The sequence below is a fragment of the Schistocerca piceifrons genome, chromosome 2 (assembly GCF_021461385.2).
Source record: "Schistocerca piceifrons isolate TAMUIC-IGC-003096 chromosome 2, iqSchPice1.1, whole genome shotgun sequence".
NCBI classification, from domain to species: Eukaryota; Metazoa; Arthropoda; class Insecta; order Orthoptera; family Acrididae; genus Schistocerca; species Schistocerca piceifrons.
The window spans coordinates 661,417,399-661,444,607 of NC_060139.1; the positions used below are offsets into that span (position 1 = coordinate 661,417,399).

Consider the following 27,209-nt stretch of genomic DNA (forward strand, 5'->3'; position numbering starts at 1 on the left):
ATAGAAACACACCGGTTTTGTGCTTGAAAGACTTCCAGTGGATTGGGTAATGTAACATTGGATAGGGTACATCAGTAGTAGTCACATTGTCGTAATAAAGTGTCTAGTCATGCTAGGTAGTCATACTTTGTTATATTTCAGTAACGGAGTGTGGACTCTGAGTTCTGGAGAACAAGTACCTGCACGAATGACAGGAATTAACTGCTAAGTAAATTTAGAAATGTATTTAACGTTGCAATTAGTAAAGATTCATTTAGTTTTAATGGTGTACATGGTCTCTCTCAAAATACGTATTCTAGCTCTAACAATGTATTCAGCATTGCATAGTAGCTGTATGAACACATTGTTTTAATTATGTCCAGAATTATAATTTGTATTATACAACCTGACTTGGGCAAAATAGTGCATGTTTAATCTATAACAGCTATAAATAAATTAATTAATATTATCTGAGTGTGTTGAGGCATAATACTCTCGCATTATTCGTTCACTGGATAGTGACATCACATTCAACGACTGCTTTGCTGCTTGTCAGGTTTAGTAGACTACAAAGTTGCTGCATGGAGAGTCACCGTCTGCCACAGAACAGCCTTACTCTTTAAAAACAACTATAATAGTCACCTGTACTATATGGCTCCATGCGTCAGGATGATAGTAACAGCACTTCGATTTTGCCAATGTGTCTGTTCGGTTTTCTTGGGTCATATTAGACAGCTGTAGTGCTTAGCAACACATACATTTATTTAACATTCACTTAATTTGGATTTGGGTTTGTTGCAGACCAATGCTGAAGGCCATCAAGCAGTCGTCAGAGTCGCGATTGGTGCTGGACTGTGACACAGACATGATCCTGCCAGTGCTGCGACAGGCTGCCGAGGTGAAGCTGACGGAGGTCTACCAGTCATACTTACTCACCTCCCTGGTGCGTTTCAAACCCCGTGAGCTCTTCACCAAACTATGAACTACACTGATTGACCAAAACATTACGACCACTGCACACCGAGAAACTGAATGCCATCTGGTGCCACTGCGGGCATATGACGTGGAAGGAAAGTATATAAACGGAGCATCAACGAACAGTGAAATATTCTACTGATACAAGCAACTTCGACAAAGGGCAGATGGCTATGGGCCGGCATCTCGCAACGATCATCTCACAAATGGTGAAGCTTGTCAATTTTCTCGTGCTACTGTCATGAGTATCCATGTAATTGGGTGAAGGACGCTGAGGCCACAAGTAGGCGAAAAGTAGTTGGATGTCCTCACCCATCACAGAACGTGGAGGTGGTGCACTTGCTCGTTCTGTAAAGCAAGATAGGTAGCTGCCTGAGATAGATCTGATGACAGAGTACAGTGCTAGTGCAGATACATGTGTTCTTGTGTACGTTGTTCAGTGCACATTCGTGAACATAGGTTTCCACAGTAGTTGAACCGTGTGTGTTCCCATGTCGCCCTAACGGCAGCGTCAGTTACGATTGCTGTGGACAGGGGTCATCATGATTGGGTCATTGACCAAAGGAAATGTGTTCCCTGGTCAGATAAATCATATTCTTTGTTACGCCAGGTCAGTGCTTGGGTCTGGATACCCCATAGACGAACAGCAGTAATAGGCAAAGGCAAAAACCAGTGCATGCTGCATTGTTGCTAGAGTTTCCCCCTCCTATATAGGTCACCCCATCCCCCATGCAGCGATGCCAGAGCTCCCCTCACCTTCTCAAAGTCAAGGTCACCAACCCTCTCCCCCCCCCCCCCCCTCTCATTCCTAGATAACGAGTTTAGCCCACTTGCCTTCTAGATATCGGAAATGGATGGTGGCATTGGTATTTTATTACCATTTGCTTGATGGTAACCTTATAAAAGTATTTAAAAATGGTTAGCTGAAATTATAGCAAGACCTTGCAAAGTGTTTGAAAGCATAGCAGTTCCTATTTCTTACATATATTAGGAAGTTCAATAGGACTATTAATCCTATTCTTCCTTGAGTTACAGAAGAACTAGTTGTTTATTTGTAGAGTAGCTGAGCTGTCTACAAGTTACAGGAAGGTTATTGTGTTCTAGTATTCTGCTACAAAATGTTACTATGATCAACTATCGGCACATGGTTCAGTGTCTCAGAAATTCTGAAATCACTTTGTTACAAAATTATAAAACAGGGTTTTACCTCTTGATACACTATGCCTCTCCAATGTAATGGATACATCATATGACAAGAATATTTATTTCATGGCCATTGCCTCAGATGTGGTGTGCCATAGCCTGTAGTGCCAGCTGTCAATATATATATACATATATCATTTATTTACTCAAGACTAGAAAAAGATGTAGGTATCCTTGTTAGTTATATTTCGTCTGCAGCAATGTATAATCCAAAATGCATCAAATGTAAAATAGTCAGTGACAACAATATATCATAATACATATGAGCAACAATGAAAAGAGAGCCAGTTCATTAACAGACTGCGACTTCAAACTGTAAGATGCAAAAGTATTGCATTTCTTAATCGAATGGTTTTCTTAAAATCTAAAGAGCAGCACTGCATAACAGGGAAATTCAGTAATAGTCGTTTTGTAATTTTTTATGCATAAGTAAAATTTTTACTGAAGAACTAATAACGAAAACACATGTAGCTTTGGTTTATATTAGTAAAACATATTTTTAGACATATGACAGATGTGTCAATATGCAATTCTTCACAGCTGGCCAAGTGGCTAGAGGACTCGGTGTCTTATCTCAGTACATCTTGAGTTGTCGAAATATTCCACTCAAATAGCCCCAGCCTTTATATTGTACTGATTTCATTTAACTTTTTTATACACATGTTTCTGTGTATACTGCCTAAGTAACTTCTTAATGTTGTTGTGTAATCATTGCAGATTTTTGTATTCACGCACGTCTTTTCTGTTATACTTTAGTTGTTTACCATCTCACAGGTCTCTCTTGTCCTACAGAGGAATGTGGACTGAATCAGACAGATGAATTTAATTTTCTTACACTAGGTTTGTTATTGATAATAACCATTTACTTCTGCTCTTAGTTTTCTCCGCCATAATCACATTTCTCAGAATACTACATGTCACTGTTTTCAACTTAGCCTACACGGATAACTGCGACATGAAGAACCATCCTCGAGTGTAGCTGTTCCTGGCATGCTTGGATGCAGCCTTGTCCAGCTCTCATGATGCTACCTGTCCCAGTGTAATTGTTTCATCATCATCATCATCTACATCCCTAACTTGGCATTTTGGTCCATTCTGCGTCCTTCAAAATGGGCAGTGGTCATAATGATTTGGCTTATCAGTGTATAAACACTGGATGTCTCTTTTAAGATGAAATAGGATCCCCCAGTTTCTTAAAATTTCTCACAGTTTATTTCGGTTCATTTTATCAAGTACCTTTTCGTAGTCAGTAAAAGGCAAGAGTAGCTAGTGAACTCAGTTCATGGTATTCTTCTATTGGCTGTGTCATAGTGAAGAGACAGCCTGAGGTAGGTTTTCCTTTGCAGAAGCTATGGTGAGCATCTAATATCGTTTCAGCGATAGGATACAGTTGTTAAATTTCTAGCACATAATTATTACATATAATTAGTTCTGAAATTTATATCTGCTTCTTTTCTTATAAATTGGTCATATTTGAGCTATATTCCATTCGTCAGGTGTATAGCCACTTTACCAGCACATATTCCTAAAATCGAGTACTCTTATTTTTGCAATATTTGGTGCATATTTTATCAGTGCTATGTGAATCTTGTTACATCTTGGAGTCTTCCTGTTCTTGCTGTACATTAGTGCGTCTTGCAGTTCTTTCAACGTCATTAAGTCTATATTCCTGTGTGCTTCACCAAAAATAATTTATGTATCTTGTGCGTCTCAGCAGAGGGTTTTGTAACCAATTACTTTCAGAAATAGTGTTTATTTCTAGATTATTCATACCTTCTCTATTTGAATGTTTCATGATTTTTGTGTGCTTTGACTTGTCTTCTTATTACTTCGTGTTCATTACCTGTAATATATATTTTCCAATTATGGTTTTAACTTACCTGAGTGTCCTTTCCACTACTGCTAATTTTCTTTTGTGATTCAATCTCTTATCTTTTTCATCTGGAAATTTAAGAATTTTCATGTTGTCTTCTTTGTTTTTCGTCTCTTTTTTCTGCAGTTGGAGATATGCAAGTTGTATAGGTTAGTTACCATCTTTTGCAATTGTAATGAAAGTCTCAATACGATCAAATGCATTTCGTTTTATTCTAAGCATCTTCAATGGTCACTGTAACAATATGGGTTCCTTCTTTTTTACTGTTTTGTTTCCTGTAACATATTTTTAATCAGACTTGTTGCTAATCTCCAATTAGACTACATATTTCATCAGAATCACAGACCCGTTAAAAGAAGTTTGCTTTTCTTTCTTGTACCAAGTGTTTCTGTTGCTACTTCAGTTATTACTTCCTTTATATTATTCCTTTCCTGGTTATGTTATACACTTTTAAATTTAAATTTATGTAGGCTACTCTTCAAGCCTTTTCCGATATAGTAACCAGATGCTCTCTTCTTTAAGGAGGGTAGGACGTCAAACGGGCCGACTTGGAGCAGGAGAGGCACCACAGGACATTTTATTTTCTACTGTCTATACTTTTACAAATAAATTCATAAAACTTTGTTCATCGTTATATTCATTTATTTTGCTTTCCGTCCAGCTATCTTTCTGTGACTTTGTTGTTAATTGTTTCATTTTATTTTCATCGTGTTGATTATACGTTATTGCAGTACTGATTTTCTGGCCTGCTGTAAGACTTGCTCTGTTAAGTTAATCAGTTCATCGTTGAAATCCAAGTATTTAAAAAAAATGTTGATTTGACTCTCTGCTCCAAATTTTTCTCGCAAAAACTCCACACAAATCTTCCCTGAACAATGGGAAAGCTCAGCCAGTGATTACCAACTAAATGTTAAAAAACGGACAACATCTCATTTATCAGATATTTTTAAGTCACTCAGTTAGGTTCTTTTCTGCGTTGAGGGAGAGAAAAGGTTTGTGTCCATGAGATCTTACAAGCAGATGGCACCCGCAAAAATGAAAAACATCTTTAACAGTAATTGCCACACACCTTCCCGGTGTGAAAGTGGTGTGTAGCTATATTTTGCCCAGCACGTCTCCGTCAAAGTTTTTTGGAAGGGTTTTCAGCGAAAAACGCATCCCCGAGATGTTCTTTTAGCAGGGTCAGCAAGGTAATTTTTGGATTTCGGATAGTTAGTTGAAGTGGTGGCCAGATGCCCTTCCTGTCGCCTTCCCATTACTCACTGGGACGTGTGTACCCCGATTGTTTGGGTGTTGTCTTATACATGTGAAAGTGAGCGAAGGTTATCTAAATGTTTTGCGAATTGTGTAACTGAGGTGGAGCTTGGGTACCAACCCGCTATTCACGTAGTGGTAAGTGGAAAACCGCTTAAAAACCACATCCATGCTGGCTGCCACACCGACCCTCGTCGTTAATCTGCCGGGCGTATTCCATCCAGTGCCAGTGCACCTACAGTGAGTCCAAAAAGTACTCGTCTAGCTGCACATCTTAAGGAAACGAAGTCTGTGTAACATGAAAAGAAATGTATACAAACTCTAAAGAGCCAGTCATGTAATAAGTACCTCGGCAAGTCATTTTTGTTGAAAAGCAAGGAAAGACATACATCCAAATCGACAGCAAGGCTAACAAAATAGAAAATATAATACAAGAGCTAGTTCATAAAGTATTCGTCCATCATCTGAATATGCCGAAATTCTATTCGCAGTGATTAAACTGCAACGCTGATCCACGGCACACAATAGAGTCACAATAGAGTGATTCTGAACGGCGCCGATGCAGTGCAGTTAGCGCGATGGGCCGTAAAGGTAGTGAGACGACGCTGATCGAAAGGAAACTTATTCTGTGCTTACATAATGAGTACAAATCTTCTTACGAGATTGTTAAAGTAGTCGGTAGACCTAGATCGACGGTTCAGTGATAATAGATCGATTTTGCGCAACAAAATCATTAAGAAACCAACCACGTACCGGACGACCTCACACTTCGACTGACGCAGACGTGAGACTTATCATGAGGGGAATGAAGAAAAACCTAAAATCAGCGCTTCTAAGTTGGCTGGGAAGTTAGAGTCTAGGGGAAAGAAGGTATATCCCAACACAATCAGGAATTCCTTCAAAATGTATGGGTAACGCACAAGAAATTTTGGGTCAGTGAATAGAATCGAAAGAAACGTCTTCATTTTGCGATGGAACACAGATTCAAAAAGGAAGACTTCTGGAATAGAGTAATATTTTCTTATGAGAGTAAATGTAACGTATTCGGGTCGGGTGGCAGGCGAATGGTGTGGCGTAAGAACAATGCGGAGATGTTTCCACGCAATCTCGTGCCAGCGGTTAAACATAGTGGTGGCTCCCTGGTGGTGAGGGGCTGTATGACTTAGAAGGTACAATGGATCACCATATGTACATCAACATTTTAAAGGATCACCTGAATCCTAGCGTCAAAAAATTGGGTCTGCAAGGAAATTACATTTTTCAACAAGATAACGACCCAAAGCATTTGGCTCTATATACAAGGCTGTGGCTCCTGTACAATACCCCAAACTAACTTAACACCCCTCCTCAGAGCCCAGACATTAATCCTTTGGAAAGTACGGGAAGACAGCATGAGGAAAAGACACATTTCTTAAAAGAAGCACTTCAAGACGAATGGGACAAAATTCCAGCCTCTCTGACGGCAAACTTGGTCAAGTCGATGCCCAGAAGACTACAAGCAGTGATAGCTGCAAAGGGAAACCCCAGTAAATATTAATTTTTGTAACTGATATCATATTTTCAGATTGTAAGTTAAAAAAACGAGTAGACGAATACTTTTTGAAGTAGCCCTTAAATAAATTCTCCATTTTGTCGAATTTGTTATCGCTGTGGCTGTATTTATCTCCTTGTCCGTCAATAAAAATGACTTACCAAGGTTCGTTGCATATGACTGGATGTTCACATTTTATGTTCCCTTCCTTTCACGTGACATATACTTAGTTTTTTTTTTTTTTTTTTTTTTAAATTACAACTAGACGAATACTTTCTGGACTCACTGTACTTGTACCAGAAGTGGACATTTTACACACATAACTATCCAGGTGGACATCATTACCCTTGACAGCCTCATACAGATTTATGTAATTCGGAGCAATAAAAGAGAAAGATGAAACGTACCAGCCGAACATCTGACTTACACATTTCAGAATATTATTTTTCTGATAGAGATGCCTTTAATATAATTTTTATCGTCTGGTTTACGACTAAGACCACAGCTGACTATCCTTTTTAATGAAACAAATATCCTCGTGTGAAACTGTGTTTGATTTTCTTCTTTTCATCGCATTTCCGATACCTCTACTGTATCTCGTTTGACTTTGTTTGATTCATTTACCAAATACTTTAACCTTCCTTTGGTTTCTAAAGTTCTGAAAATTATTGTCATTGTACAGAATATACACATTCTTTCCGTTCATCTTCGTAGCTTGGTCATCTAAATGGTGTTCCAAGAATATTAAACTAATAGAAGTGTGTTGTGTATAGGAAGAATTTGTCATGTATTTGTTCATTCCTTTCAGTGACCAATGAGAGTTAGTTACTGCTTTTAACCACAAAATTATCATTACGAACAAAACCATTTTGTAGGATTCTATCGCCGTTTTACCAACAGACTCCAACCAACATAATTCCCTCATAATTTAGTGCTCTCTGGAAAGCATTTTTGCAGTATCAGAAATATCTTTGTTATTCAATACTGCTAATAATAATCAGAGAATCAGTAATCAGAGACACTTAAAAGCATGAATTGTTACCACTAGTTGCCAACTTCTTAGTGAAATGGAGTGAAATTAATAGCACCAGAAAGTTCTTTGTGTCTGTGAAAACTACAAGGAACTAAACAGTTGCTATAAACTCCTTTTTATCACTTGATTCGAGCTATGAGACCATATGCGAAGTTACCGTTTTATCCACGTGCATTCAGTTTTCGTTATTCTCTACAAATTCTACTAACATGATGATTTCTGTTATTTCTGATAACATAGCCAACCATGTGTTTTGGACTACGTATTTCATTTACCCTTGGTACTACTATGTAGAAACTCCGGTCAGTTTTTTTTAACTTAGTGCAACAATAAACGAAAGATTTTTGCCCTTCTACGGTACAAGAATTCAAAGGCACACGTCCTTATTCACATTTCATTTCATATTCTAGAAGATATAAGTCGAAGACAAACCTTACAGTTAGTATGTGTATCCGGTGCTAATTTGTAGTTCTCTCGAAATTTTTATAGTTGAAACTGAAAGTAGTTGGTAATACGAACTTTACATACTTCACAGATTTGCTTGATACAAAGTTAATTGTTCATTAGTTCCTTCTTTACTATTTTCCACTAAAAATTAAGATAACAAAATTATAAAATTCAAGAAAACCAGATTCTGTTAACTACAATATTATTTTCTGTAAGATCACTTTAAATTTCTGTCAGGGCTATATATCCATAGTTCGATGTTTTGAAACGTTAATGTCTCTTTGAAACAGACAAATAATCCTCATATATTTTCCTTATAAACACGCAAGATGTTATGATTTTATGTTGACAGGATGCGCACACTTTGGATTTGACTCAGTTTCGTCTCAGTGGTACCAACATCACAACACTACGACTCATCCAGCCTGACAGCGAAGCCGTTCTGAAGACGATGCAAGACTTCGAATACCGTTGGAATAAAACTCCTGTCACAATCACTCCGCATACGATGCGGGTATGTTTGATCCTTGCTGAACTCCTCAGTTAAGCATCGTTGTCTGTTTATTCTATTTCATTAATAGAACGAACAGCATTTTAAATTAAGTGATATATGGAAGTTGCCGATAATAATCTAACAAATTTCTGCCTTGAAGCCACATTCATTGCAGTTAATCTCAGTGTCGTATTCTTGCTTCCACAAGTAAATTTAGTTAGGAACGATGGCATGATACTGCTGAACCGCATTGCAAAAACTAAATTTTGAGTGTTACGCAGTACATGTATGTGGTAATCAGTATAGCGGTAACAATCTGTGTTTCGGTACCTGCAGTTTTAAAGCAGTGGTAACATAACTCGTCCCTGCTCTATGACAGATGTTTGTTACTGGATCGGTGTACCTTGTCGATCAGATATGGTTTTTTGAGTATTAGTGTCCGTCGCTGAGCGTGATTAGAATGTGAGGCAGGATACAGTACTTCCCAGATGATTTCGTAATAGAGATAGTTTGTTATTGTCCCCTTCCTACTTGTGAATTATACAACAGCTGTGAAGCTGTATTATGCGGACAGTTGTTATGAGTGTTTGTGAAATATATAGTCGTTTTGTGTCTGTGGCTAACAATTATTACGTAACTGAAATGAAGACACAGGGTGTAGCCTGGTTCTGATACATAACTTGCTCGTGGGTTAGCACCAAGGGGCCGCAGACGACCAAGGGACAATAGTGTCTTACCCTCATTCCGTCGGAAGTCGTTGAGACCTATTGATTTAACTCATAATATTGGCGCGTAGGTTGGTATACAGGAACTGTACTCCACCGTATCTCCATCCTTGTTGTCCTGGTCTGATACCTATCCTTTCATAGCATGGATACTCGAATTATGTCCTTCTAAGGGTGGCACTGAGGACCATATAGTCTAAAGTAATTACGGCATCCATTTTTCCAACCAAGAGTCTATTAGCAGTGAGTATTAATACACGAAACTCAATACTCATTGAGTGATATAGTTAACTGCTGAGTAGGTAATCCGACACGAGTCATGAGACAGTTCATTCATCCGCTTGAGCAACTTGCTTCTTCAATGAAAAGCTAAATGCTTGTGGAAAGTTGACTACTCTGAATTTCTGTTTACTCCAAGAAAGTGTTACACGACGTAAATGGTGCTGAGACCATGTCCTGTACGACAGAGGTTACTGAAATTCGTTCATGTATCGTGTTCTGAAGATTCCATCAAGAAGAATAACCTTCAGGCATGCGGAACTAGTTAAGGTATACATTTACAAAATACAAGCAAATCATTTTAAAAAAATCGTACTACAATCTTTATGCTGTATTATCAAAAACTATCACTATACTGCCTAATGATATTTGTACTTCTGCCAGGCAAAGCTTACCTCGAAAATGAGGGAGAAATGTGCTACTTTGCCTCAGTCATATTAAAGAGTTGTTGTTGACCTATTGGTACCTTGATGTCAACTTGCTTACATGGGTATTTTTCAAAGAACGTAATTGGCTAAATTTGTTAATATACTGTCCTTCTTACAACACAACATTAGTTGTAATGCAACTTTTCAATAAAAACTACTGTTTGCCATGTAGCTAACAGAATTTTTCAATCCTTGAATCCAAATATTCAAATGGTTTGCAAAAGGGGTGTCTAATTAGGGATATTCTTTTTCTGTTTTTATTTTTAATTCGTTGGAATTACCATTTTGTTGTTTCGATAACACTGATGAGAATGATGCTTCATCTGTTGACTACAGGTCGTCCTTTGAGTTAGATACTCTCTCTTCGTAGCACAATATTCTTTAATCTCAGGATTTACCAGTATTTTAACCTTGCTTCTATTCAGTTTCTTCCCCTTTAGGTGAAAACGGATATATTAGTCATCGAAGATAACAATGTTTCAAGTCACACTGTTATGTCTTGTCACTCTATTCATGTAGCCATTTCGTGTGACGTGTTAAGGATATTACAGTGCTGTGTGTAGCACAGACAGGGCATGTCAAATGTTATATTGATTTGTTATGGATTAATAATAAAATGTAACGAAGGAAGAAGATAAATCATGGTCTCTGCAGAGAGACTACTGTTGTCAAAATTCGGAAAGGAACACTTTACGCTTTCATTCGGTGAGTGACTTATAAATCTTCGTAGGGGATTTATATGCTCCCGTTCCTTCTTCAAAATACTATAAGTCATTTAATTTCACGCACTCCGGTGTATCGAAGGGAGACAACTTACAAAAGATAATGGCTGACAAATGATTAAACCGCGTGCCCACTGCCCGCGAAGTGCTCATAATTAATTGCCACACAAAATTAATAATTTATATTAAAAATGAAGAAATTCCTCCAGCTGTATTTAAGGTGTCGATTTTATTTTGGCAATTAGTTTCAACGATGTAACAATGTCATCTTCAGGCCCATACACTTGCTGACGTCAACTGCGTGCGGCTGATACTAGAAGTCAGTGGTGAGATAAGGACGTGCTCCGTGTAGAAGGTGGTTAGTAACTCCAACCACCTTCCACATGAAGCACGTCCGTATACTCCATACAAACACTTTCAGATACGAATTCCTGACACTTAAATCTATACTTGATGTTAACAAATTTCTCTTCTTCAGAAACGCTTTCCTTGCCATTGCCAGTCTACATTTTATATCCTCTCTACTTCGACCATCATCAGTTATTTTGCTCCCCAAATAGCAATACTCATTTACTGCTTTAAGCGTCTCATTTCCTAATCTAATTCCCTCAGCATCAGCCGATTTAATTCGGCTACATTCCATTATCCTTGTTTTGCTTTTGTTGATGTTCATCTTATAACCTCCCTTCAAGATACTGTCCATTCCGTTCAGCTGCTCCTCCAGGTCCTTTGCTGTCTCAAATAGAATTACAATGTCATCGGCGAATCTCAAAGATTTTATTTCTTCTCCATGGATTTTAATTCCTACTCCGAATTTTTCTTTTGTTTCCTTTACTGCTTGCTCAAAATACAGACTGAATAACATCGAGGATAGGCTGCAACTCTGTCTCACTCCCTTCCCAACCATTGCTTCCCTTTCATGCACCTCGGCTCTTATAACAGCCATCTGGTTTCTGTACAAATTGTAAATAGCTTTTCGCTCCCTGTATTTTACCCCTGCCCCCTTCAGAATTTGAAAGAGAGTATTCCAGTCAACATTGTCAAAAGCTTTCTCTAAGTCTACAAATGCTAGAAACGTAAGGTTTGCCGTTCCTTAATCTATTTTCTAAGATAAGTCGTAGGGTCAGTATTGCCTCACGTGTTCCAACATTTCTACGGAATCGAAACTGATCTTCCCCGAGGTCGGCTTCTACCAGTTTTTCCATTCGTCTATAAAGATTTCGTGTTCGTATTTTGCAGCCGTTTCTTATTAAACTGATAGTTCGGTAATTTTCACATCTGTCAACACCTGTTTTCTTTGGGAATTTCATAAAAAGCACCACTGCTGGTATTTCTTACTCCTTCAATTTAATGACCAGCCGCAGCCCCACATCCACATCAATGATGGCTCATCTTGATCAAAGCAGAGCATTCCCCACGGTTGGGTTGCAGGTGGAGTCAGCGCTGACGTACGACGCCGTCCGCGTGCTGGCCGCGGCGCTGTTCCAGACCAGCACCATCGGTCGTCTGCGGACCTGGCCGCTCAGCTGCCTGGACGAGGAGGCCGTCTGGGACCACGGCATCAGCGTGAGGGACTTCATCCGCGACGTGAGTAGGCGCCAGCGTGACAAGTACCATGCATCCTCAAACGTGAGTCTCTGGGCATATAAAATGTCCAAGGAGCTTACGGGAATGTACCCGGATGATGTCTTAGACAACCGCCGATAATGAGCACTCCCTCAGTTTTAGGGCATAATGCAACGAGAGAGCGCATCCAGCATCATAACTGTCACCATCCGACTCATTGAGAAGGGTTACTCCGTACCTTGCCCACGTCATCTGAGACCATCAATTTCAGCCTCGAAGTAACCCTTTGCCAGAACAATTATAGTGAAAAGAGTGATGAGACATACGTTGCGCAATCCACCTACCGTGAATCGTGTAAATGGCGAAAATAACGAGGTGTACATATTTCAACGGCACTTTTGCCTTACGCAGGTAGCATTTCCAACAAGGTTGGTCGAATTCTGCGGAAACGCACGTGAATTATGTCTTTCGACTACCGTACATTGTCTATAAAGTATAATCTTGGTTTAGAGGTCTGTGTAGTGTTGGCCGAAGAGCCAACACCGTGTTACTAGAGGAGGCCAAAATGTACGCGTTTTAGCTCACGCAGGCTGGCGCGAGGAGGGAAGAACTATACTGACGTGAGGTCTGGAACATAACAAGGAATTAGAATTCAGAAAGCGGACGTAGCTGGTTTGGTACTTAACTTTAATCCATTAATGATGAACGTCTTGACGGTACATGAGTCACAATATTAATATCAATAGTAACTGAATATGGTTCGTTGCTAGGTCGTAGCAAATGACGTAGCTGGAGGCTGTGCTAAACTGTCGTCTCGGCAAATGAGAGCGTATGTGGTCAGTGAACCATCGCTAGCAAAGTCGGCTGTACAACTGGGGCGAGTGCTTGGGAGTCTCTCTAGACTAGACCTGCCGTGTAACGGCGCTCGGTCTGCAATCACTGATAGTGGCGACACGCGGGTCCGACGTACACTAACGGACCGCGGCCGATTTAAAGGCCACCACCTAGCAAGTGTGGTGTCTGGCTGTGACACCACAGTCTGTTTGCCGAATTCCTTGCAGTTGTGGCTTTTCGTGCATTCGTCAGACCATCAGGACCGTGGAGGACCAGTGCATAGAGCATAAGCGTCACACACACTTGCAAGAGCCGAGCAAATTTGTTGTTGAAGAATACTCCCTTGGTACCCCCCATCGTATGCACTATAACAACACAGAGATTCTGACGTCCACTTACAGCTATTTGAAGAGTTTGCTAAGGAAGCAATTAAGATTAAATTAGCAGGTAATTTTATACTCAGAGACGGAGGTTCTTACTTAAATTCTGCTTAGAATACATCTCTCTGCCTGATCACACAGCAACGGGAGAGTTCTAATATTACTTAGACACCAGTTAGTAATTAATATTCACTATCGATAGCTTATGACGTTGGTCATTCTTGACTGTGTGTTGGCGCCAGTGTGTGTGTGTGTGTGTGTGTGTGTGTTGTCTTTCTGTACACGACGTTCTTGGTTCTTCGTCGGTGTAGCCCCGAATACCGATGCTTTAAATATCCGTGCATAGCACTCTGTCATGGCATTGGTGCCTTGAAAATGACGGGGTGTTCACCTATCGAAATATTGGCGGTTGTATAAGAATTTACGAATCTACATTCTCGTAAGTTGTTTGAATAGTGTTCATCCCGAGGACACGGAAAACTCATGCATTGAAGACAAAACACCAGAAAATCAAACGGCTACAGGACTTCGTGCTGCTGCACAAGATACAAAGAAAGATAATTTAGCGAGCTGTATGAGACGCATTCTATGAGATTTCGGAATTGCAACCGGATGATGCCAATTCCTAACCACGATATTTCGGCTAGAGCCAGACAGCTATCATCAGATAAATTTTACAACTGCTGATTTCTGACGCGAACCACTATGTTTATACCACAAGCTTGAGCAGTGGCTGACGTGACTGACATCTGTTGGATTTAGTGCACTCCGTTGAATGCTGCTCATCTGTAATGCGCAGGAGCATGCGGAGATAAAATTAGGTGGTAAAATCACTAAAATTAGCTGTTGCTTGACTTTACACTAGGCGTGAAATTGAGTGTCTGTGAAAAAATTGAAGCTTTGTATCTTCCACCAAACAAATGTTCACAGATCCATTAATAATCGAATCCTTGAAGGATTTCATCATGGATAAGATTTTCGTGCCAGTATAATCGATGGAATGTCCCGAGGAGACGCTACGCTCAGATATGGCTGAATTATTGGCCTTTGTACGTCTCCATGGGAGGGCAGGTGCTGTATGTCAATGCCATGTACACCAGAAGTTCGCCAGTGCCCCTGGTTGTACGTATTTGTGCTACGTATTTATTGAAACACAGTATCCGATCAGTGAAACCATAACAAGTGACTGAGATTGCAGAGAGATAACGTGCATGTAGGCCCTGCAGCGCCCTCCTTCGTGACGCCGTACCTCGCAGTGTGACACTCAGTCATTGCAGATCCCTCAAACTAAGTGGAAATGTGCAGAGCAGGTACCAGTAGTTCTCGTCAGTGTCAAGGGTCCCAATATCAGCATGGGGGTGAGTCCTAATGGAGCATAGTGACTGGTCTCCAGGTAACGCGTTTGTCGTACTGAGACATTGCAGTAGATACAGGGCACACAGGTGCGATAGTGGTGCGTGTGTGGAGCCAGTGGAAGGAGACAGACACAGCGACCAGTGACTACTGGGCCACAAAATATGATCACAGTGCGGATGACCGTCATCTTGCCCCATGGCCGTACCGACAGAACAGCTTTCCCCACAGTGTTGGCTCAACGTCGCGGTACTACAGCTGCCGTGGACATGTCTGAGTCGACGATTCGATGCCATTGGCTGTGGGCTGGACTGGTGGTACGCATGCCGTTGACCAAAAACCACCAACACCTCACACTGCGGTGGATAGGTAAACACCGTCGCTGGCGTGCTCAGTGAGAAAATGCAGTGTTCTCGGACGAGTCCCACCCACATCAATGTGACGGCTCTGTACGTGTTAGATGCTACCGTGAAGAAGACAATAGGGGTAACAGCATTGCTGAGCGGCATAGTGGACAAACGTCAAATGTGATGTTTTGGGGCACCATTGGCTATAGCAAGCGATCTCGTCTCGCACCTACTGAAGGCTATTGAATAGTAACTGCTACATCAAGGAGGCTTTAGAACTCGAGACTCTATCCCCACTGCGGGCACGTGTCTCATTTCAGCGGAATAATGACCGGTCATATGTGATGTGTAATATACAAGATTCCTTCGAAGAATGACTGGTAACACTGCTTCCCTGGTCTGCACGTTCGCCCGACATGTCGCCCATCGAACTTGTTCAAATGTGTGTGAAATCTTATGGGACTTAACTGCTAAGGTCATCAGTCCCTAAGCTTACACACTACTTAACCTAAACTATCCTAAGGACAAACAAACACACCCATGCCCGAGGGAGGACTCGAACCTCCGCTGTGACCAGCCGGACAGTCCATGACTGCAGCGCCCCTGACCGCTCGGCTAATCCCGCGCGGCATCGAACTTGTCTGGGATATGATCTGATGATAATTTTTTCGTCTTCGTCCGCCTGCAACCACTTTCAGTGCTTCTGGACACTGCTACACAGTGGTATTGTGTTCGCCAGCCGCATATCCAGGCTCTCTTTCATTCTACGCCACAACGTAGCGTGACCAAAAACCACCAACACCTCACTCTGCTCTGATTGCAGCATGGTACAGCTTCACACCGCACTGAATCTCACGGTGAAAGTGCATGCACAGTTCCGTAACTCTAATCATTTGTTTATTATCTTGTCCCTAATCTGTGGAATGAATTTCAGTGTAATCATACGTCTCCTTCTTGGTGCCGCAATTTTCACAAACAGATGTGTACGTAGTTGCAGCCTTTTCGTGTGGTGTGGTTCTGGGCCGAATTGAGAAATAAATCTTTTGTCATTCACGCTGCTGCAGTGTGTTGTTCTATGACGAACATGCAGTAAAGTTCACGAATACCAATGCAACTATGTTATAACGTTGACTTCTCGCTACAAAGACAGTGGACCTTCAGGAAAAGCTATACCCAAGGTTTTAGAGCAGCATAACAGCTATGAATAAGTACACAATTGCGGTGGATCTCTGACAAAGCCCACATATAAACGATACAAACGATGGAGAAGCCTAGACTTTTGTTAGCCTTTACAGAGAAGACGTCATAGTGGCATCTCGGTTTTACGACAAATTTCCGAAACTCAAATTCAGTAATTTCACGATCCTTTCAGGTAACACAGAAAAATGAAATGTAAGAATATGAAAAGACGTGAAGCATTATTGATCAGCGAGTGAATCTGATGAAAACTATTTAATCTAATGAAAATTAGTTAGTTATTGTGTTCAAATACGTGTATGAAGCAAAACATTATGACAACTGTCCTCCATGAGACTGAAAGTTGTATAACAAGAACAGTTTTGGCCCGAAGTGTTGATGGTGACAACGATGATGATACCGACGAGGCCGGCCACTGTGGCGGAGCGGTTCTAGGCGCTTCAGTCTCGATCCGCGCTGCTGGTACGGTCGCAGGTTCGAATCCAGCCTCGGGCATGGATGTGTGTGATGTCCAGGTTAGTTACGTTTAAGTAGTTCTAAGTCTAGGGGACTGATGACCTCAAATATTAAGTCCCATAGTGCTTAGAGCCATTTTTATCGATGAGTCGTGGGATTTACCCACCCCTTACGCCTCCCCCATCTGACAGAGGCCGATTGCCCTAAATATCAAATGTCCGGAATTCAGATTCTGGCAGGAAATTAAAAACTTCGCGTGAAATTCAAAACATAGTCCAATTGCAATAGTGTGTTTTCTTTGGAAGGAAGATTGTTATCCTAAATATGAATTGGCGGGAAATCCAAGATGATACATTGTCATCCTGGCTGACTTGGAATCTGGTCTGGCTCTATGTCACAATCAAAAACCTGAAATACGAGGACCAGTGACGTCAGAATCCAAGATGGCTGACCTGGAATGTAAGATAGCGATCGATCATGGCGACTGTGACATAGTGGCACACTTTTATGACGTCAAAATACAGCTCATACTCGTCGGGCTGTTTATAAAAGTGTGGAATCCTGACATTCTGTCCCATTACCTTGAGATAATGTCATGGCTCTACTATGACGCTAGAAACCCAAGTTGGTAACCTGGAATACAAGATGATAATCGAACGCGGCGACCAGGCCATACTGGGACAGGCTGTATGTCGTGAGAGTCTGAGTTCTAGAATACTGGCACAATGACGTCAGGGACAAAGAATGTTTGTGTATCTCCGGGCCTGTCCGTTGACCTACTTGCTATGTTTTTGACTCAAGCTACTCTTCACTCAGAGGTGTATGGTCACGGCATACTCTAAGTTTGAATGGGTTTTTATTTAAACAAACAGCAGGATGGAAAGGGCCTTCTGACACTCCCGCATACCACCGCCCTTATTCCCCTAAGTTAAAGTCCAGTAATAGGAATACTTATGTCTTTATTGTAACTAATACCTTAACAAGGAGTGCTCCCTTTTCGGCAGTCGTGAAGTTCATGGGCACCAGACATGTCGATAAGTACGCCACAGCCCGTCCGCAGGACCCCGCTAGGAGCCATATCACAGCGCAGCACTGCGGCCAAAGTCACAGTGCCCGCCTAAGACATAGAGCTCCACTCACCCTGGACTTACACCATCATCTATGACAGCTCCACGCAAGGAGGCACCACAGTACCACCTGCATACCATCGATTTATCAATTCTTATCAGTCCCGAATATGCTAAGAACATAGTAAAATTTGAGTGTGTTTTACAACACTTTTGCTACCCATAGTCAGCGAGTTTTTGACAGCTTTTCCCTGAACATTGAATGTTTATTTTTCGCTTTCGATGCGCTGTTCCCCATTTGAAACACAAAGAACGAATCATCAGTTTCTGCTTCACAAATAGGTAACGAAATGCAGAAATTTCTTTATTCACGAGATTTATCATTACTTTTCTATTTTCCCTTCCTTTTTCACGCTATAAGAGACAACCGTGAGAGTAGTGTCCATCAGCTGAACAAAATTTCCATAGAGGACTTTTATCATGCCACAGGATGTTGTGAACTGTGCTAATAGTGCAATGACTGAAACTAATCGTATCTCGTGGAAGCGCTCTTTTTATTACTTTCGTCTGTTATTGGAGTATATCGTGTAAGAATATGATCAATGTATTAGCGATGCCATCGGGTAACCGTACAAAATAATCACTGTTCCCTCTTCACACGGTGTGGTGAGAATGAAGCTGTCTTGTACGTTACCCTCCTTTTACACCTAAAATATTGTTGCTATCAGGAATAATGCGATAGACAACTACCACTTCACATTCCTTTTTGGTTGCTATAAGTAATGTACGAGGGGCAGTCACACGAAAACCTTTAATCTTTTAAATTTTTTTGTTGAACAAAAGTGGAACACAAGTCTGTCATTTTTCGACATAGCCTCCTGTCATTCAACACAATTCCTCCGGTGCACAGGAAGTGTACAGATTTCTCTGAAAAAAAAAAATTCTTTTGGTCGCGTGCACAGCCACCTAAGGATTAATGTTAGTGTAGTTGCTCTTCCAAACAGCACCCCGTATGAGCAAACAAGTTCCATCTTTACCTGCCGTTACTCGTACTTTAGGTACATGGACTATGCATTGCTCTGTTTAAAAAGAATAGCTCGATGTAGTCATAGGGTCGAGCTGTGCATGTCTGCTTTCATGTCTCACAGCTAATTCGATGCAAATAGTAACTTGTAGCTGTGATTGTGCAGTCAAATAGTTTTTGCTTCAGTTAAAACTGCGAGTTAATAAAATACACACAAATACAAATTAAAAGTTGAATAATTTAGTAACTAGCGTTCCATTGTAGTCTCTTTAATCGATGTAGACGATAGAGAATTATGGTGAATAACGTTTATTCAAGAAATAACATGTCAAATACATGGAAAGTGATCCTACGATATTCAGTTAAAAAACAGAAAGGAAATAATCTTATCAAATTCAGTAAGTTTCGTTGAGAGCGGTACGAGAACGGTAATAAAATCCAATACCTAAATAATCATTAAAGATACAAGGAAACTGAGACCGTTTCGTGATTACAATACATGAAATATTCTACAGCTCAAAAACATTCAGAGTTCAACATGATGATTCACAAATTAACATTTGTGATACAAAGAACAGTAACTCATACTCTGTCTATCCTAAATTCATAATACAAGTGGAAAAAGTTAGTCCTATACTGACAAACCTTTTGAAATAACATTTCCTTCAGAAGTTAAAGTATGGTAGTGGTAATACACTGCCCAGTATTAATCACGTGCCCAGTCGAACACCTCTCCTTACCACAGGCAGGTCTGCTTCCTTCAAGCACAAACGTTAGAGTGTCGAGAATCACTCCCTTGAGCTTTTTATTCATAAAGTCCCAGTCTTCACTTGACTCCCATAGTGTTCCAATACTGTCTGGATTTCCATTGGCTGAAGGATGTCCCCGCCAAAAATACATCGTTTTTAAGCGCTACGGGTCCCAGACTAAACTAACACAGGGTGGGGCAAATACAAGTGGCCAGAGAACAGAGCTCCAGGGTACAAAGACAAACAGCAGAGGAAAGGAAATGGAGTACTAAACTGGGTGTAGCAGGTGTTGAGAGCGACCGTCATTCATATCTTGGCAATTTCGGGCCCAGGTCAACAATTTGCTGAAAGCGGATCGAAGCTGGACAGTTGCTGTTGCTACAATCTCATCCGAAATGTTCTTCTGCAATTCTGAGGGCTATGAGGATTGTTGTGATACATCTCACACTTGGGGGTTCCCCTCATAGAGTAATCGCATACTGACAGATCAAGTGACCTGATTGGCCAGCTAGGGCTGCGACCAGACTGACCTCTGCTAACAGCTTTGTCAGACGTGAAGACTGTGTAAATGTGCTCCAAGGTTCTGCTGACTGTATGGCCAGTTGCTCCATCCTGTTGAAAGTAATTGTAAGTCTTTTTCTCCTCTGTTAATGCAGCGACTAATGGTCCAGGCCACTTTTATTTGCCCCATCCTGTATATTACAACAATATTTAAGTAAATAAATTTTATAAACATTTGGTCTCACTCATACCATTCACAATATATAGAACAAAGGTTTGGCCATAAATAAATAGCTTATCAGAAACGTCTTTTGACACCCTTTTACAAAGGTAGTGTCAGCTAACACATGCAATTGACTATTTATTAAATTACTATGATTTTGTATTATCAATTGTAATTAATGTTTAAATAGAGTTACTTGCCAAATACTAAACTTTTTACTAAGTAAATACACAAGTATGACAAAATATGAGGTATTCATTTGCTGTGTAATTGTGGAGGATACGGTGTTCTGATAAACATTTGCATAATAACAAGATGTTAAACATGTCATAAGTCAGTAAATAAAACAGAAACAGATGAGTGGCTTTGAGGGATGATAGCTATCATGTAATGCTTTCATCTGAGACGCTGTGTGTTGAAATCGCATGAAGCACTTAAAAGTTGTTAATTCACAGGTTCATTGCGAAAACGTTTATTCATTGTAAAATATTAACTTCTGCAGTTTTAAATATATTGAAAATAGTGTTGTGTCACTGGACGTGCCTAATTTTTATGAGATCGCAAATATATTAAGATTTTCTTTAACACATGACTGTAGATTATTATAGATTCTCAAGGAGCTGTAAGAAGTCACCTTTCAACTTGTCTGACGCTCCGCTATTTGTGCTGCATTTCCTGCACGAAGGCAATGTGATTAAAAGCCGTCCAAATTCTTAGCTTTGGGATTCACCCATTTTCAGCAACGCTGCTCGTCTTTGCACCTGGACTCACGAGTACTGGCCGCCTATATGGACCTGCCGCAGCGCACCCTCCGTCATGGTCCCGCTAGCGCCCTGCTCCCCTTGTATCACCTCCAGGCGGCAAAGTTCCTCGCCTACATACGCGTAAGGTTACAACCACTTGCTCCACCTCTTCAATGAAACGAAATTTCTTTTCTCCCATCGTTTCTGTGAGTGATCCAAACATGTGGTAATCCCTCGCTGCGATGGCGGAAGAGACAAGAGTATGAAAGCGCAGGTCATGGATGGCTGCAAGTGCTGCACGGGCACTATGAGGCCGAGCATTCTCATGTTGCGAAATGACATCTGCAGTGAGAAGTCCACATTGTTTTGATCTTATTGCCGGCTGAATCATTTTTTTAAACATATTTGAATATTATGCACTGGTGATGGTGTTTCCTCTAGTCAGTAGTGTTCCGAGACAACGCCTCGTTCATTCCAAAAGAGAGTTGCGAAATATCTTCCCTGCAAGTGGCTGTGTCCACAACTTTTCGAGTTTTAAACTTTTATCCACTATGGATGAGGAACACTACGACTGTGATGAATAAAGGCTTCTTGAAATTACTGGAACCAGTCCCCTTTTCTTTTGTTTTTCAATTTTTGTATTCATTTACCGCTTTCGAACCGCCTAGTGATTCATAATCCGATGGTATATATTTATTAATTGTCTGCAGCAGTGTGAGAGTCGTGGAGCTATGGCAACAGGTACAAGCGAAACATGTAAGCACTCAATGTGGCGAGAATTATTCACATTACGAGATCGATATTGTTGCTTTATTTACAGTGATTAGTATCAAATGGTTGGATGTTTTCCAGAATACCGTGTACACCAACATCAAACCAACTGATACTAATCACTGTAAATAAAGCAATAAAATCGATCTCATAACGTGAATAACTCTCGCCACAGTCAGTGCTTAAATGTTTCGTTTATCTGTCTTACCACAATCCTGCCAAATCCCAGGCGATCATAGTAGGCAAAACCACTCCTTCCTTCCGCCTCCTCGATTTCTGCATCACCATCTATGGCCGTCCTATCGCCCTCACCCCCACCCTTAAGTACCTTGGTGTCACCCTTGACCGTCACCTCTCCTGGGCCCCCCATCTCTGGACGATCCAAGCCAAGGTACGCTCCCGCCTCTGTCTCCACAAACTCCTCTGCGGCCGAACTTGGGGTCTGGAGCTCTCTACCATCCTCCATACCTATAAATCCCTCATTCGCCCTATCCTTTGCTACGCCCACACTGCCTGGATATCCGCTTCCCCTACCTTTTACAAATCCCTTCAGATCCTGGAACGCCATGCTCTTCGCCTCGCCTGTTGCATCCATCTCCCTTCCCCCACGCGGATCGTGTATGACCTAATTCCCTTCCCCCACCTCCTCCTTTTCCTCAAACAGATATGGATCCTCTACACCTCCCGCAAACTCGATCCTTCTCACCCACTGGTGTCTCCCATCCTCTCCCACCCCCATCCGCTGCTGCGCCTGTACTTCCATGTCCCACCTCCTCTCCATCTCTCCACTCTCCACACCCTCTCCCAAGGTGGCTTTCGCCAGCTCCCCCTTCCTGATGATGCCCTCCTCCCCTCCATCTACCCCTCCAACCAACTTTGATCCTCCCTCCCTCTTCCTGTGTTTGTTCCTATGGGCACCCTCTCTCCCTTCTCTCCCCCTTCCCTCCCTCCTCCCTTTCTCACCACTCCTCCCTCGGACTTCCCCTCCAGCCCCTCCTCCGTTCCTACTACCATCTCCTCCGCCATTGGCATCCCCTCTTCCTCCCACTCCCCCTTCTTCCCCTCTTGGCTGGTCCCCGTACACGCTACGTGGACATTCGCGCGCCGGAGATCATCGCCATCAGTTTCGCGTGTGTGTGCCGTCGTTTTGTGTTTTTTAGTGTCCGCCGTCACGCTCATGCGTTCACCCGTGCCGTCGAATTCATCAGTGTTATGTGCGCTGTGTCAACATGTTTTCAGTGTCATTATCGTCGAGTGTGAACGGCTCCGTGTTTTTTTGTATTTCTGTGTCCACTATTTTTTGCCCGTCACTATGTATATTCTGGATCTTCTTTCTGTGTTCTATCATTGTCAACGCTAAAGCTGAAGGGCGGCGTAGCATGCCGCTGCCAGCCTGCCTGATTGTACAGGTATAAAAATAGCAATAAAGGAAAAAAAACGTCTTACCACAGCTACACGGCTCCCACACTGCTCCAGAAAATTAATAAGTATGTGCCATCGCATGATGAATCGCTAGGCGGTTCGAAACCGGTTATGGAGTAAGGAAAAAATTGAACAAAACGAAAGGGGACTGGTTGCAATAATTTCAAAAAACTTTTCTTGGGTTTTGATGACTTGCTTGCTCTCTTTGTTTCGGGTTGGTCCTAGTGTACAAAGGTTTCGTCTCCTCTAACGATCCACTTGAGGAAGCAGTCATCTTATGCTTCAAAACGCCACAGATGTACTTCACAAACGTCAACGCATCGCTCTTTGAGTTCTGCAGAGAGCTGCTATGGCATTTATGTTGTAGACACTTAAGCACTTCACGAATGTTGAAGTGTGCTGAGCCGTAACTAATGTTTAGTTCTGCGGCGATTTTCCATCACAATGGCTTCAGTTGCTGCAGCAGACTCTGATGCCACAATGCGGTGCAGCTGACCCGGGCGCTGAGCGTCCGACACTGAAGTCACGCCACTTCCGAACAGCCGCGCGGGCTAGCCGTGCGGACTGAAGCGCCTTGACACGGTTCGCGCTGCTCAACTCGTCGGATGTTCGAGTCCTCCCTCGGGAATGGCTGTGTGTTGTAAGTTAGTTTAAGTTAGATTAAGTAGTGTGTAAGCCTAGCGACCGATGACCTCAGCAGTATGGTTCCATAGAACTTACCACACATTTTTCCATTTCCGAACGTTCTACAACACTCATACACTTTCTGCAGTGACAAATATACATCATTAGGCAGCACCTTTATTCGCCGGTGCATTTGAATAGGTTTCACACCATGCACTGCTCAGAAAGCGTATTACAGGCCGTTATTCTTCCTTGGTGCACGTCGCAAGCATGGCAGCCTTTTGAACGAGTATTGTGACCGGGTTTCGCTTGTCCGTAGTATGCCAACACGTGTAGGACATTTCTTACATCATTGGTAAAAGTACTGCCAACTTAAAGAATAATGACGTGAAATATCGATTTTTGATTATACTTTTAAGGTTTTCACTTGATCTGCCCTCCTACGTTTCGTGTCCTAAACATCTCCTCAACAAATGTAGAACTCTGCTCTTAGTATTGAAGCATTTGCTTATCATAGCCATATTACATACGTTGACTTGACAGTGTTCTCATTTCTCTAATTATGAAACAGGTTCAATTAGATGTTCATTGTATCCTCTTGCTCTTCTCTTGCGGTAGGTCAACCATGATTATCGAGAATCATAGTGTTCGGCAACTACTTACAATTAACTCTGAATTTCAGTTCCATTTTTCTAATAACATTTTTTTTCTTGGATTTTCGTGGTCTGTTCTTGCTTCAGTCATGACGATATCAGGAATAGTGGCGTAGTTAAAACCTGGTGCTCCAGCCGGCTGCACATCATTGATGTACAGTAGTGCCAGCATTATTTTGTACGAATTTTTGTAGGTAGGCATGATAAAGTTACATTCTAGGCAGTATATACTCTTTCTACAACCTCATTGTCTTCCCTACATAAGTTTCTGTGGTACAGTAAGTGCATCACCTTGACCGCCTATTGCATATACAGTTCACTGACCATGCACTTTGGTGTTTTCACTTGTGCGTGTCTGGTCGCAGATGCGGCACGAGGGCCTGTCTGGCAACATCATGTTCGACGCGGAAGGACGTCGCGTGGGATTCTCGCTGGAAGTGCTGGAACTGTCTGCGGCGGGCTTCAGACCCGTAGCCACATGGACACCGGAGGAAGGCTTCGTCAGCAGCAAGACTGAGACCGAGACGCTGGAGGAGAAGCAGAGCATTCTCCAAGGTCGCCACCTCATCGTTTCGTCCAGAATAGTAAGTAATCTACTTGATGATTTCAGATGGACTGAGTCTAATCTTCGTCTGTCCCAAACATACGAAACTAAACTTACATTGACGTAATAGCAATTTTGGAGCCCTATAAACTTTGACGTAGACTGCACTCGTGTTATTGGCCTATTTAAATAACCTTCCAAGTACTTTAAAGGACTGTTAAAAACTATTATTTGTTCATGACAGATGCCTCCGAGTTTTTTGTGAAGACTCTGAAAGCTATTTAAATAAAACATCTTTATTCTTCATATTTGTTTCTCAACTTAGTCACACTGGCTATGAAAAAGATGGTCCTAACGAGAGACCAGTTTTTTGATACCGTCACTGTAGAATGTTTTACTTTGTTGATAGAGCCACAATCTCGCCTCCTTGCACCACTTCATCAGTATCAGAGCGAATACCTAGTTGTTGTTGGTGTTGTGGTCTTCAGTCCTGAGACTGGTTTGATGCAGCTCTCCATGCCACTCTATCCTGTGCAAGCTTCTTCATCTCCCAATACGTACTGCAGCCTACATCCTTCTGAATCTGTTTAGTGTATTCATCTCTTGGTCTCCCTCTACGATTTTTACCCTCCACGCTGCCCTCCAATACCAAATTGGTGATCCCTTTATGCCTCAGAACATGTCGTACCAACCGATCCCTTCTTCTGGTCAAGTTGTGCCACAAACTCCTCTTCTCCCGAATCCTATTCAATACTTCCTCATTAGTTACGTGATCTACCCATCTAATCTTCAGCATTCTTCTGTAGCACCACATTTCAAAGGCTTCTATTCTCTTCTTGTCCAAACTATTTATCGTCCATGTTTCACTTCCATACATGGCTACACTCCATACAAATACTTTCAGAAACGACTTCCTGACACTTATATCTATACTCGATGTTAACAAATTTCTCTTCTTCAGAAACGCTTTCCTTGCCATTGCCAGCCTACATTTTATATCCTCTCTACTTCGACCATCATCAGTTATTTTGCTCCCCAAATAGCAAAACTCCTTTACTACTTTAAGTGTCTCATTTCCTAATCTAATTCCCTCAGCATCACCCAACTTACTTCGACTACATTCCATTATCCTCGTTTTGCTTTTGTTGATGTTCATCTTATATCCTCCCTTCAAGACACCGTCCATTCCGTTCAACTGCTGTTCCAAGTCCTTTGCTGTCTCTGACACAATTACAATGTCATCGGCGAACCTTAAAATTTTTATTTCTTCTCCATGAATTTTAATACCTACTCCGAATTTTTCTTTTGTTTCCTTTACTGGTTGCTCAATATACAGATTGAATAACATCTGGGAGAGGCTACAACCCTGTCTCACTCCCTTCCCAACCACTGCTTCCCTTTCATGCCCCTCGACTCTTATAACTGCCATCTGGTTTCTGTACAAATTGTAAATAGCCTTTCGCACCCTGTATTTTACCCCTGCCACCTTTAGAATTTGAAAGAGAGTATTCCAGTCAACATTGTCAAAAGCTTTCTCTAAGTCTACAAATGCTAGAAACGTAGGTTTGCCTTTCCTTAATCTTTCTTCTAAGATAAGCCGTAGGGTCAGTATTGCCTCACGTGTTCCCATATTTCTACGGAATCCAAACTGATCTTCCCCGAGGTCGGCTTCTACCAGTTTTTCCATTCGTCTGTACAGAATTCGCGTAAGTATTTTGCAGCCGTGACTTATTAAACTGACAGTTCGGTAATTTTCACATCTGTCAACGCCTGCTTTCTTTGTGATTGGAATTATTACATTCTTCTTGAAGTC

The 27,209-nt window shown here is 41.6% G+C and overlaps 1 protein-coding gene across 1 annotated transcript in view; it reads left to right on the top strand.

Annotated features, from left to right (window-relative positions):
• LOC124776889 (glutamate receptor ionotropic, kainate 2-like) overlaps nt 1-27,209 on the top strand; it is a 200,712-nt gene that overhangs the window by 73,880 nt on the left and 99,623 nt on the right. Inside the window, exons 6-9 of the mRNA XM_047252076.1 lie at nt 781-922; nt 8,648-8,809; nt 12,374-12,529; nt 25,218-25,436. Coding sequence (XP_047108032.1) covers nt 781-922; nt 8,648-8,809; nt 12,374-12,529; nt 25,218-25,436 — 679 coding nt within the window. The remainder of the gene's footprint in view (nt 1-780; nt 923-8,647; nt 8,810-12,373; nt 12,530-25,217; nt 25,437-27,209) is intronic.